This window comes from Acanthochromis polyacanthus, chromosome 3 (genome assembly GCF_021347895.1).
Source record: "Acanthochromis polyacanthus isolate Apoly-LR-REF ecotype Palm Island chromosome 3, KAUST_Apoly_ChrSc, whole genome shotgun sequence".
Classification (NCBI taxonomy): Eukaryota; Metazoa; Chordata; class Actinopteri; family Pomacentridae; genus Acanthochromis; species Acanthochromis polyacanthus.
This window is the reverse complement of record NC_067115.1, coordinates 22,004,784-22,018,267: the sequence shown is the minus strand read 5'-3', so window position 1 is coordinate 22,018,267 and position 13,484 is coordinate 22,004,784. Positions and strand designations below refer to the sequence as shown.

At 40.0% G+C, this 13,484-nt stretch overlaps 1 protein-coding gene across 2 annotated transcripts; it reads right to left on the bottom strand.

Moving 5' to 3' along the window:
- Positions 1–225: 225 nt before the first annotated feature.
- serhl (serine hydrolase like) lies at positions 226–13,169 on the bottom strand. Of its 2 annotated transcripts, none has more exons than XM_022190640.2 (12): positions 12,977–13,169; positions 10,453–10,596; positions 9,634–9,747; positions 7,232–7,273; positions 7,127–7,146; positions 6,967–7,041; positions 4,976–5,085; positions 4,814–4,893; positions 4,689–4,723; positions 4,535–4,611; positions 4,351–4,438; positions 226–3,044 (listed from the first exon to the last, which is right to left on the bottom strand). In XM_022190640.2, exons 1-12 carry the CDS (start codon positions 13,032–13,034, stop codon positions 2,910–2,912), a joined length of 978 nt encoding a protein of 325 aa, XP_022046332.1. In that variant the 5' UTR covers positions 13,035–13,169; the 3' UTR covers positions 226–2,909. The 2 variants fall into 2 exon arrangements, 1 of the variants encoding a protein (XP_022046332.1); XR_002595553.2 differs by having other exon boundaries at positions 2,895–3,044; positions 4,351–4,433.
- Positions 13,170–13,484: the final 315 nt, after the last annotated feature.

Here is a 13,484-nt window from a genome sequence, read left to right as displayed (position 1 = left end):
TTTCCTCCCTTTGAGCTTCTGTCTGTGATGTTCTACATATTTTATTTTACGTATCATGTCAAGATTCATTCAAAGTCATTTAATAGCTGTCCTTGATCACGTTTTTGGATGAAAGTCACAAAATGCAACTTTATTTGTGAGGATTTGGAGAAGAATAAACATATTTTAGGAAAGTCTTTACAGCAATTGTACTAACAAAATGAAAAGACCTTTTACATTTCAAAGTTAAATGTTCAAAATTGTTTATTTATTCCTGCAGTTTTAGGTTCTATTTTCATGAATGCTTAGCTGCGGTTTCTCTAAAATCAAAGCATTTTATCAAACGTCTGATTTAACGTGTTACTGCAAACATCCTGTAAAGGAGAGATCCTACTTCTTCAGATTTGTCCTCAGCTCTCACTGTGGAACAAACCTTTTCTTCCATCACTGACTTTTGACATTAAACATGTGGACACAAACTTCAGAGAAACTGTGCAACTGTTAAAATATTAATGGACTTCAACCTCCACAGTGAATTTCAATCGTTCCTCAAAGGCAGAAGACACGAGGTGATAGAGCCAGACATTGCTGGGTGCTCTATGTTCTTCAGGATGGATTACAGTGAAGTTTTATTCAGAACTATACAAGTATTAAAATAACAGACTGTTGTTACAAATGCTTCATCTAAAAAATGCTCACACAATTCATTTCATGTGAAGCTGTGCTTTCTGCTTAATGCTAAATGTTGTAAATAAGCTGTTTGATTTCCACTGACTTTGGCCTGTTCCCAGTCAGTGTTGGTGTTATCCAAGTCATTCTCCAGGAGTTACTGGATGTCAGTGAGAGAGAGATCAAGGCTCTCCCATTATATGAAGTTTTTTTTTACTTAGATCAAATTACAAGGAATCCCACCTCACCATCTACAAATTCTAAAATATGGATGCTTCACACACTCCTTGAACCCAGCGGCACAGATCTGTACAATGAACATGTTTTCACTCTTACTTTAAATGATTTGAATGACAAGCTTTAGATCAATGCGGTGACAGGATTATCATTCTTCCTTACAAAACTGCATAAAGATGAAAGGATAACTGGGGTCAGGACACTGGAGAAGACATGTTAAATACAGGCTGAACTGAGCTGGTTGTGAGCGAAACAGCTTCACCAGATCAGAAGGCAAAACATTTCATCTGGGGTTTAAGTTAGGCAGCTTTATATGACAAGGCCTAGACTGCTCATGATGCTACTGTTACTCAAATCAACACTTTTAGTATCTATTTACATACTTAAAATAATTCATGAGTAACATATGGCTGGCTGGCTGATGTTAAACTGAGATTTAAGGCAAAAATGAGTGTAAACAGTCAAGTAGAAATACACTCAACACAAAAATAAACGCAACACTTTTGTTTTTGCTCCCATTTTTTATGAGATGAACTCAAAGATCTAAAACTTTTTCCACATACACAATATCACCATTTCTCTCAAACATAGTTCCCAAATCTGTCTAAATCTGTGATAGTGAGCACTTCTCCTTTGCTGAGATAATCCATCCCACCTCACAGGTGTGCCATATCAAGATGCTGATTAGACACCATGATTAGTGCACAGGTGTGCCTTAGACTGCCCACAATAAAAGGCCACTCTGAAAGGTGCAGTTTTATCACACAGCACAATGCCACAGATGTGGCAAGATTTCAGGGAGCGTGCAATTGGCATGCTGACAGCAGGAATGTCAACCAGAGCTGTTGCTCGTGTATTGAATGTTCATTTCTCTACCATAAGCCGTCTCCAAAGGTGTTTCAGAGAATTTGGCAGTACATCCAACCAGCCTCACAACCGCAGACCACGTGTAACCACACCAGCCCAGGACCTCCACATCCAGCATGTTCACCTCCAAGATGGTCTGAGACCAGCCACTCGGACAGCTGCTGAAACAATCGATTTGCATAACCAAAGAATTTCTGCACAAACTGTCAGAAACCGTCTCAGGGAAGCTCATCTGCATGCTCGTCATCGGGGTCTCCACCTGACTCCAGTTCGTCGTCGTAACCAACTTGATTTGGCAAATGCTCACATTGGATGGCGTCTGGCACGTTGGAGAGGTGTTCTCTTCACGGATGAATCCTGGTTTACACTGTTCAGGGCAGATGGCAGACAGCGTGTGTGGCATCGTGTGGGTGAGCGGTCTTCTGATGTCGGTGGGGTTATGGTATGGGCAGGCGTCTATTATGGACGAAGAACACAGGTGCATTTTATTGATGTCATTTTGAATGCACAGAGATACCGTGATGAGATCCTGAGGCCCATTGTTGTGCCATACATCCAAGAACATCGCCTCACATTGCAGCAGGATAATGCACGGCCCCATGTTGCAAGGATCTGTACGGAATTCTTGGAAGCTGAAAACGTCCCAGTTCTTGCATGGCCAGCATACTCACTGGACATGTCACCCATTGAGCATATTTGGGATGCTCTGGATCGGCGTATACGACAGCGTGTACCAGTTCCCGCCAATATCCAGCAACTTCACACAGCCATTGAAGAGGAGTGGACCCCTGCCCCCCCCATAAAACAAAACTGCACCTTTCAGAGTGGCCTTTTATTGTGGGCAGTCTAAGGCACACCTGTGCACTAATCATGGTGTCTAATCAGCATCTTGATATGGCACACCTGTGAGGTGGGATGGATTATCTCAGCAAAGGAGAAGTGCTCACTATCACAGATTTAGACAGATTTGTGAACAATATTTGAGAGAAATGGTGATATTGTGTATCTTATCTTTGAGTTCATCTCATAAAAAATGGGAGCAAAAACAAAAGTGTTGCGTTTATATTTTTGTTGAGTGTACATTAACTCTCAACTGTCAATACAAAAGTTATTCTTGTTGCTATGGCTTTTGTAATTCTGATGTTTGTGTGTGTTTGCTATAACTTAGAAGTCGGCACAGGACCAGCACTTGACAGAACTCTGGTCTGCAGGAAATCCGACACAAATGGAGCGACGACTTCAGGTTTATTCAGGTGGACGTGATGATCGCCGGGAACAGTCACCACCGTGTGCTGAAAGAAACACAGATGATTCATTTAAACTTGCAATAACTTTATGGCCAGAAACAAGGTGAGAAGATGACACCAACATCACTGAAATAACTGAGTCCTGAGAGATGTGCTACAAAGCCAGATTAGCGGGTTGGTGAGGCACGTTGTACCTAAATGTTCAGTGTCGCAAAGGTGGCTCTCCTTTAACCTACTATATCAACACTGTGACTTAAGCAGTGGAGCTAACCTGGTCGGAAACAGATTATGTTCAAAGATACAAATTTAAATCGGTTGTAAGAAGCGTCTCCCTTTAACCAAATTATGTCCCGATGACTCTAGGAGCAACATGGACTTTCAGCAGAGGAAAAATGCTGCATCTGCAAACCTGCTGAGGAGTGCAATGCTAATTCCACTGAATGGAGCTGTGCAGTTACAGCAGTGTTATGTTGTCATGGGAACCTACGAGTATTCCGTTAGTGATGCAGAAATTGTAGAAATTTTAAGTTTGGTCATGATTTATTGCCAAGGCCATTTTACTCGCACACAGATCAGAAATCTGACTCGTCTATTGGTTTTTATGGACTCTTTCACAGCACTGTATGTGATTAAGTAAAATTAAATCCTCCTCATTTGAGGTGATTTTAGTCATCCTGTTCTATATTCTGTTTCAGCTGTGGGAAACATCTGTCTCTTTAGCTGCTAAATGTTTTGGCTCTGTCCTCTGCTAGATGCTGAGCAGGTAGTACACAGCAGATTTATAGAGCTGCTTTTTGCTGAAAACTACCTGCTGCAGGCAAAAACGGCACGACGACAGCAGTGACAGAGAATCCGAAGAGTAAAGTTGCAGGCTGAACACATAATGAGTTGAAACTCTCTTGAAAGCTCTGCAAAGCCGCGGGGAGCTGCAGATTCAGCTGATAATTCTCTGTAGCTTCATCACTACGAGCAGCTTCTTTCACAGTGACATCTATCATATGCATTCGTGTCATTATGGAAATACTGAATTATTTTGACAATGGAAGCGTCTCTTTTGTTGCACAGTGTCTTTCCATCACCAGCTGGTAGCTCACTGGAGACGTTTAACGGATTTACATCCTCCGCTCTCCCTCATCAGCAGCGCTTGACCAAGTTGCAGTATGTAGGTCAGTGTTGAGGTGCACAGCTATAAACATTCCTGCTGCCTCTGAGACATTGTTCTCTCTACTACGCTGCTGCTGTTGCATCCGTCTGTCAGTCGGCTTGACACAATTACGCACGCTTGATGCCTAAAAATAAACACAAAGATGCAAGTGAACCTGCTTCACACAGTCTACAAAAGTGCACTCACATTTCGGTCCCTATAGGCCTGCAAAAGCGCCGATGTAAATTGCTTTCGTTTCGGTTCAGCAAATGTTTTTTCTAAGCCGTTTTCTGCTCTGTCAAGACAAAGAAGAGATTGCATGTGTATTTAGTCTGGTACGCTGCAGAATTATGCATGTAATAAGTAAACATGAGGCAGAAGCATGTCTTACAGAATCACTAGCACAGAGGCTTGCATCCTCGGCTGGATCTCCCAACACTGCTCCATAGTAGTGCGTGCTACGTTTTTCTGAAAACAAAACAAATCACAGTCTACATATTTCTGTACAACAAGGGGGGAAATAGTGCAGTCCAGAAGTCACCTACCAGGTTAATACGAAAGTCTCGGGAGAACACGAATCCTGCAAGAGAAGAACACACTTACAGCATAAGAGCAACCATTTTTCTACTGAGATGCAGCAACATAAAAGCAGAGGAAGATAAATTTATACCTCCTTCAACTTCAACTAGACCTCTTTCCAGGAGAATTTTTGCAGACTGTTCAGACAGAGACTGGTTTCCAGCCAACAGCCTGAAAATCATACAAAGACAGGTAGTGGATGAGTGGCTGCTCACTAGTCTTTTATAAATGCAGAAACAGGACGGTGCGATACCTCTCCACTGCCTTCTCATAAGTGTAAACTCGTTCCTTCTTCTCTTCCTTCTTTTTCTCAAACTGAATCAACTCATCTAACCCCTGCCTCATCAACCCGGGGATTTCTTTCTGCAAGAAAACACACATAAATAATGAGGAGAGCAAGTAAACATTACTGACAGGAGCTGACAGTACAGGGCGGCTCACTGTGACATATTATGAAGGCACATTGCAGTAATATATTGCGAATCGTTAACACAGACACAAAGGACAAAGATGTGCCAGAGTCAATTACACATTGGTGGCTAAAAGCATTTCTTCAATGTGATGCCTTTCAAAATGTCAAACAGCTACATCCTTCTTTATTGTCTCACAGTGAGGAGTTCTTTAGGTGCTGGCATGAAGTTATGAAGACTTTTACAGTAAATCAAACGGAAATTAGCTGGAGGTCACTAGACAGGCGCTGGAACACTGGAAAGAAAACAACAATAAATTTTAAATGCTTGCACTCAATTTTGTATATAAAGCTCCGGGTGCTCAGTAGGGAAATTTCCTAAAAAAAAATGGCCTTTGATGCAAATTAGAAAGACGCCATCACATTAACCTTCAGGAGAAAATAATTCACCGTCTGCTTCTCAAACACTCATTTCTTCTCTTTGTTTCCCCCCTAAAAAATAAAAGAATCACACCTTTAATCAGAGCGCAGCTAAAATGTTAATGCTGGCAGGTTGTGCCGGTAATTCACTGCTAAATGTGAAATAAGGATCTCATTCTTGTGCTAATGATCACTTGTACAAAAGCAAACTGGGGGAAAATTACAATAACAGTGGGCCAGATGAAACAATAAATTCCAAACACGTGGGAGGCTTCATGAAACTGTCTTGCAGGCTCATAGTCTGAGACCCCTGGTGTAGATAAATATGGAAATATTTTCTCCATCATTAGCATCGCAGAGAAAAGCTGCAGAGAATCAAGTATATTCCTTCACCGTTAACTAAACAACAAATTAGAGCCCTGTGTAAAAACTGTGAAGGGCAGGTGGGAGGCAGAGCTTGTTCTTCGTAGAATTACACTTTTTTTGTGTGATTTTGTTTCAGATCAAGCTTTAAAAAAAGGTCGTATGCTAATTAAATCAGTCTCTGGTTGCAAACACAGATGATACTTTTAGCAGGTCAACTCTTTCCTCTGCAAATCACACTCATATGTTTAATTCTTGCTTGAAACTCTTAATACTATCTTGAATCTCTGTCTTTAATTGCCTCTTTTTTGTGTGTGTTAAGCAAAGGATTCGACTGGTTTTACTAAAGGAGGGATGCTGCAGTCAAATTGCAGTTTCCATCTAGCTCTGCCTCTGTTCCTGAGTTATGGGGTTAATAAACATCCAGTGAAGTGATTTGCACAACATCATGACATCATGGTAAAGTTGACCTTTGATTTTTTTTAGACATAAAATAGCATCACTTCATAATTTTGCCCAGAAGACAAAGTGACCTTTCATTACCAAAGTCTGATTGGGTCAAGAGAACACTTGATTCAAATTTGATGAAACCCCCTCAAGACATTCAACATAAACTGTGTTCATCACAATGAAACGGACAACCCATAAAAATGAAACATAATTCAGCAGGTCCACTGAAAACCATAGATTAGAGTCACTCATCTCCTTGAATTGAACAACATTTTTTTGTAAATAAATTAACGTTCATTCAGACCCTAAAACTTAAGTACTGGGTGAAAAGCAAGCATTTTTTCATTGTTTTTAGAAGGCAGCATGATTAATTTTATATCTTTTTATGAAATCATTGATACAATATTATTGTTATTAAAATTACTATTCTATTTGGATTCATAACTATTGCTTTATTCTATTATTTTTTCATGGCATCCTCAATACAGTGATACACTCTGCAGGATTTAATGTTTGGCCGGTGATTCACAGAATATGTGGATTTGGCAGCTGTATCAATGAAAAATGTTGTCAATTTTTTTTAAAAAAGAAAAAAAAAGTACCACATCTGTGGGAAAAAATCCGTAGGAGTCCAGCAGTACGAGGGCATCCACCATGTCAGGATACAAAGCACTGAACTGTGGAAAACACCATAAGGACGACGATTACACACAATCCAGCGGTCTCAATTATGCATCAATTATGATCTAACAGGTCGCTTACCATTCCACCGATGTTACCACCTGAAATTAAAAGGACAAAAAGAAGGCCGACACATAAATAAAACATCCCACAGATATTTTAAAGTTCTCATATCGCTGCACTCACCCATGCTGTGGCCTATGATGGAGAATCTGCTCCACTGCAGCGCTGTGGGAGTAATTTCACACATCATCAGCCCTGTTTCACAATCTCATCACAGAACAGAGACCATTTTTAGTTCAAAGGAAACATCACTGTTGTGATTCAGCTGTCATTAAGACAATACGGGTAAAAAAAAAAAACATTCATTAAAGGGTCTTTACATGGCGTGTTGTTAACTTTCAGCACAGTGGTTAACTTCCTCACAGTGTGGCGTTTAATTGCCTCAAATGAGTTTATTATTTTCTTTCCTAATTTCTAAAAACAGCATGAAAGCTCTGGACGAGGTTCATAAGTGGACCTTGAGTTAAGTTTCCTGCTGAGCCACAGAAAGGTCACAGAGGGAACTCTACTTCATACATTTATACATTTTGCATTCCCTCTGATGCGCAGAGAAGGTTGAGTACTAGGATATTGGATTATGCATTATGCAGTAGACGGCCGCTGGTTCTGACCACAGTGTGAACGGGTGCATCTTCAGCTGTCGCCAAAGTCTGAATCACTGCAGCTGGATGGATAACTAGTGGAGCTGGTTAACCTCTGTGTAAGCTGAAAGTAGCTCTGATTGTGACTGCAGGATGACAGAACTTTGGCTGTGCTTCAGTTGTTATACTTCTGGCTTCGGTGCACTGCATGCTGAATACTTGAACTATTTGAGAAATTACTGTCATTATAGAAAAATACGAGTCTAAGATAATATCAGGTTTCCTTGCTGGCTGCCATTGCAACTGCTTCACCTGCAGATTTTTAGCTATTATGTTGAACGTAGAAAAAAAACCACCCTGGAGCACCTTTAGGAGGAAGCGTGACAGTGTTGGCAAACATGAACAGAAAACTAATGATGGGTGACCACAGCAATAACGGAAACAGTAATTATTCGGGGCATAATTAATGAATTGATTAAACTTTGTGCAGTACATGTTTTTGTTAGCGGAGTGCTGCATTAAAGCTGCTGTATTTCTGAACTCCTGTGATGTGTTGGCAAAACATCTGTCTCATCTGAAGCACCAGAGGCTCAAATCCTGCTTGGCTTAACAATGCTGCCGTAGTTCCTGTGAACAGGAGCAGTGCAGAGCAGTTACAGGACAGCCAAAGTATACGTGGCATACATAGGACCACGGTCAGACCAGCACAGAAGCTGCAGCTCTGTTGGCTGCATTGACTCTGTAATGTCAGTTTTGCCTTTGAGCGGTAATGAACAATAAATGCAGCATGTTAAGTGCCACGGCATCTCTTCCAGCGTTTCTCTCAGCTTCTTGAAGCAACACAAAAGCTGTTCCTATGTTCAGTAAGCGTAAAATTTGCCCAAGATCATACATTTTTTTACAAGAGAATTCGATATGACACAATCTGTTTATATACTGACAGTCAATAGAAACTTTGAGGTAGAAATGTACGCAGAATTCTACTTGTAGGGGGGTTGTAATTATTCATTGTGGATTTACTGATGATCTAGTGCCCTGGTAGTTGAGATAATGATGAGTTGTCATTTTGTCATGATTCATTGCACATGGGTTGGTCACTTAGCAAAAGTGAACCAAATACACACCAAGCATTACTCAGTGAGTATCTGCACAGTTTGAGAATGGGTTTTGAAGGCCTATATAAAGGCCCAAAAAAGGCCACCATTGTCAGTCCAGTGAACAGCATCATGCCGCGTCTATCACATGAACGTCGTCTCCGGGCACTGGGTATGGTGGAGGCCGGTTTGAGCTACAGTGATGTAGCCAGGCGTATGGGCTGTTTCCAACCCACAATCAGAAGCCTGGTCCAAAGCATGCGCCGACGGATTGCTGCCTGCATCGAAGCAAATGGAGGCCATACTCGGTATTGACTGTTGTGACTTTGTGTTCGGCAGGTGCTGTTTTCTTTTGTGAAATTCTTTATTTTGAAATCATTCTTGAAACTTTAGATTTTTGTTTCTGTATGCCAGTATGCTAAACAAATGATTCATATGAAGAAAATCCAGTTTCGGGCTTCAAATAAAAATTATGTTGAAAAATATGGTGTCAAAGTTTTTAATGACTGTCAGTGTATATTCAAGACAAATAATCCACTGAAAGCTGACAACTAGTGAAATTGAATTGCTGTTCACACTCTATATTCCTTCTAGCCTGCTGTCTGAACAAACACTCATGTTTGATTTGAATTAGTGGCTAAACATGTTTTGCACCTCCTTGAACACACACACACACACACACACACACACACACACACACACACACACACACACACACACACACACACACACACACACACACACACACACACACACACACACACACACACACACACACACACACACACACACACACACACACACACACACACACACACACACACACACACACACACACACACACACACACCGTCAATGACTCTGCGTACGTCCATCAAGTATGAAGCAAAGATGGGCAAAATTCCAGGAGGGCGATGAGATGAGCGGCCGTGACCTGGCAGGTCCACCGCCACAAATCGACACTCTGGTTGGAAAGAGAGAGAGAGAGAAGAAGGGATTGTGTCTCACTAAGTGATTCAGTATTTCTGTAACGCAACACTCTTGTACAATAAACAAAAGAAAACTAACAGTACGGCAGATTTCAGCGTCCTCACCCAAAGAATCCCCAATTAGCCAGCTACAATTATAAAATCCTGGTTCTAGGCACCAGTAGTAAATAATTATCAAAGAACATGAGTGTAACCCAGAAAAAATGTTCCAGTCATTTAGGAGGAGACGCAGATGTTCTACCAGCTGAGCTGCTGCACCTGCAACCACAAGCTGCTCTGCACAGTCACATGCTTTCAAAGAGGCAAAATCAAATTAAACGGACAACATGCAGATGAAAGAGCGGGATAGTCTCGTAAAAGCAAACAGTTGTGGAAAATGAAGCACTTATTCAAACAATATTTGCTCTAAAATTTGACCTGTTGCTCTAAAAATTTTCGCACAGTGGGAGTGGAAGCAGGAGCAGCTGAACATATTCATGTGAAAGTTAAATGATGAACTGTGCTGTTGAAAAAAATGGAAAATTAAGAAAGAATCATCATTTCACAGCGCTTTCCCAAAACTACAACAGCTCGAAAAGAACGCTTTGGACAAAATCTGAAGTGATTAACAAAGTGGGATGCTGTGAGCAAACAGCGTTACATTTTAAAACAGATATCCAGCTCACAAAAATAGAAATCACCTTTGGGTAGAAGAGGAATCAGGGTGTTGAATGAACCGCAGTTATCAGCCCAGCCGTGCAGGCACAGCACAGGATGACCGTGACCAGGACCCCAGACTTTCCCTCTGATCTCCCCCCATGGCACCGGCACAGAGAGCTCTGAAACTGGACACAACACAGCACTTTAAGTGTTTAGGAATATTTGTGGCATCCACCTGCTGTTGCACACTGAACTGGTGGCAGAATCAGTTTCAGTTCTGAATGTAAAATGCCACCGCAACAGGTCTGTAAATAGCGTTTGCCGGGAAAAGGTTTGCTTGCTTCTAGGAATGAATTTTGTGTACTAATGGCACAATTAGCTAATTACATGTTTGGCCGACAAGCAGAAATTGAACATCAACAATTGCGATGATAGATTTAACTGATTTAAACAAAACAGCACCTCTTCAAACTAGAGGATTCGCTGCTTTCTCTGTGATTATAGGTTGAAAGTGTTGAAGTTTTGGACTCAAACCAGTCTCAGAACCGAGGCTGCCTCACTTCCCAAATGAGAAAATATGATTTTAGACCCAGGCTCTGGATGTTTCACACCAAATCCTCTCCTACTTCTGGTAATTCCAAATCAGAATAAAAAGCTCACCTGTTTTTCCCACAGCTTTCAGAGCTCCCTGAATGTGTTCTTGTCGTCTTTGCTCCTAGCCACTGTTGTTTTCTGTTCGTCATTTTCCTGATTTCAGTGGATTTTTTCGGTATTTTTTGCCCTTATATTTCCAAGTTTTTTTATTTAGCCATATGCTTACCCTTAGCTATCTCTTTCACATGGCTGCCTTCACATGTGTTGATCCTTGTCATTTCCTCCACGCACTCACATAAACTATTGTTTGTATTTATTTGGCGTCTTCTCTCTCCTTCCTGTTTCAGAGAAGTCTCCTCCCTACTTTGAGAAACACTCTGCTAGTAAATCTTTGGATTTGTTGGGCTTTCCCATCTTAACCTTACAATTCAGTTTAGTCAGGTAAATTTCTATTTTAGATATCCATGTAGGGATTAAACTAAAATACTTGCTTAGAAAAAGTCACATTTATAAACCACACTATAGGGTCTTAATCTTAATATGTAAGCTTGTCAGGCAACATTTATCCAATTCCTCTTTCGAAAAGCACTTTGGCTGAGTGGCAGTTATGATGCAATAAAAGGTTATTTTCACTACTAAATATTCTGTCAATTATTTATACTAACATTTGATGGAGAAATTGTGAAAAAAATATCCACCACAAGTTCTGAAAGCCCACGATGACATTGTCAAAAAGCCCAAAATCAAACTACAGTAGATCAAATCTATGTGAAAAAGCAACAGATGTTTGCCATTTTTGCTCCAGTACTAAATTTTCTGTCATTTAACTGAAAAACTACATTTCTACCAGTTGTTTAGCCTTTTAAAGTTACACAAATATTGTACACTGATACTTTTTCAGTATCCAAATAAGAAATCAACTTTATCAAATAATCCACTTTTTTTAAAAAAAAAAAAAAAAGGTATTTGACAACATTTAACAGTTAGAATCACTCCCAATAAACAGGCTGTGTGCTTGTATGTCCTGTACTAAGTTAATTTAAAAGATTTTGAAAGAACCTGGACAACACAACAACATATACTGGTTTAACCCTGGTGTTGTCCTGCAGGTCAAAACTGACCCATTTTAAATTTTGAAAATGTGGGAGAAAAAAAAAAAAAAAAATCAGTGAGACTTCTGATGTCCACATTTTCAGGAAATTTTTTGAACATTTTTTGGTGGAAAAAAAAAGAAACACGAAAAAAGTTTTAAGAACACAAGACAAAGTGACCTTTGTCGAATTTTGATGGATTTTGGTTGATTTTTGTGAATGTTCTTAAAGAAAATATTTCAAGTTTTACCGATATATATGCAATCACTTTAGATACTTTCGGGATTTTCTGGAAGACTTTCACTCATTTTTAAAAAAATATTTACAAGAATTTTCTTGCCAAATTTGGGGATTTTTTTAATATATAAAAAATTTGAAAAGAAACTTTAAAGGAATTATTGTTCTTCCTAGAGGTTTTGCAAATTTTCAGAAATTTGAAGATTTATTTATTTATTGCTGAATTTTTGGATTTTTTCTGACAAGGAAACAATATTTTTTGGTGCCCGTAAATGAAGACAACAGGAGGGTTGAAGTGGCCCCTAGTTTGTTTGTGCCATCTTAAGGTCACACAAACAACTTCTGTTTTTTCTTAAAAATGAACAAACAGACAATGTTTATAACCCCTCAAAGCTTCGTCTAAAACATGTAATCCTCACCGTCTCTCTTAACTGAATAATAAAAAGAAAACATTTTTAACCTGTTCTTAAACGGCCTTCATCAATTTTCTAGAAAAAAAACAACGCTCTGTGACCTGAATATACTCTAATCCACGGCTATTTCAGTTCATGAACATCTTTACAACATCTAACTTTCATGCAAACACGATTCTTTACGCTAATAAACCAATTATTAGCCGGATCCCCCCTCAAACTGCTGTTACCTGCTTGCTTCATTGTGCTGGATGTCAGGTGTCTGACGCCTTTCAAAGCCTGTATCATGGCACCGAAAACAACACGAGAATGTAAAATAAAAGTAAACGTTTCGACGTCAGACAGCAAAACTGACACTGATTTTCAGCTAATTTACTCAAACAGCCTTTCAGTCACTACCATGGTTTTCCGGGTGTAGATAACCACGTGATATGACCTGAAGATGTTATTGGCTACGCAGACATGTGCGCTACCGTCTGGACTAATCACCGCTCAGAGGAGGAGGGGCTTACCTTTCACCCAATGTGATGAGAAACGCTAGCCGGCAGAGAACGTGATGGCTCTTTGACAAATAGAGCAAAGAGAAATGGAAAAGTTTAAAGAATAAATAGAAGTGTCTGTAATGTCTCTGAAAAGAAAGAAAGACAAAACGTGCAGTCTTCTTTTATGTCCCTCAGTTTTTTACTTACTGAACAACAATATAAATGCAGCAGATCCGATTTTTATCAATACTGTGGA

Bases quoted from the DNA above. Each gene is read 5' to 3' on its own strand.
- serhl (XM_022190640.2), bottom strand. From the start codon at position 13,034: ATGATACAGGCTTTGAAAGGCGTCAGACACCTGACATCCAGCACAATG. The intron at 7,147-7,231 runs GTGAGTGCAGCG...TTTTAATTTCAG, and splicing joins CATCATAGGCCACAGCATGG to GTGGTAACATCGGTGGAATG. The intron at 5,086-6,966 runs GTACTTTTTTTT...GTTTTCTTGCAG, and splicing joins GATTTTTTCCCACAGATGTG to AAAGAAATCCCCGGGTTGAT.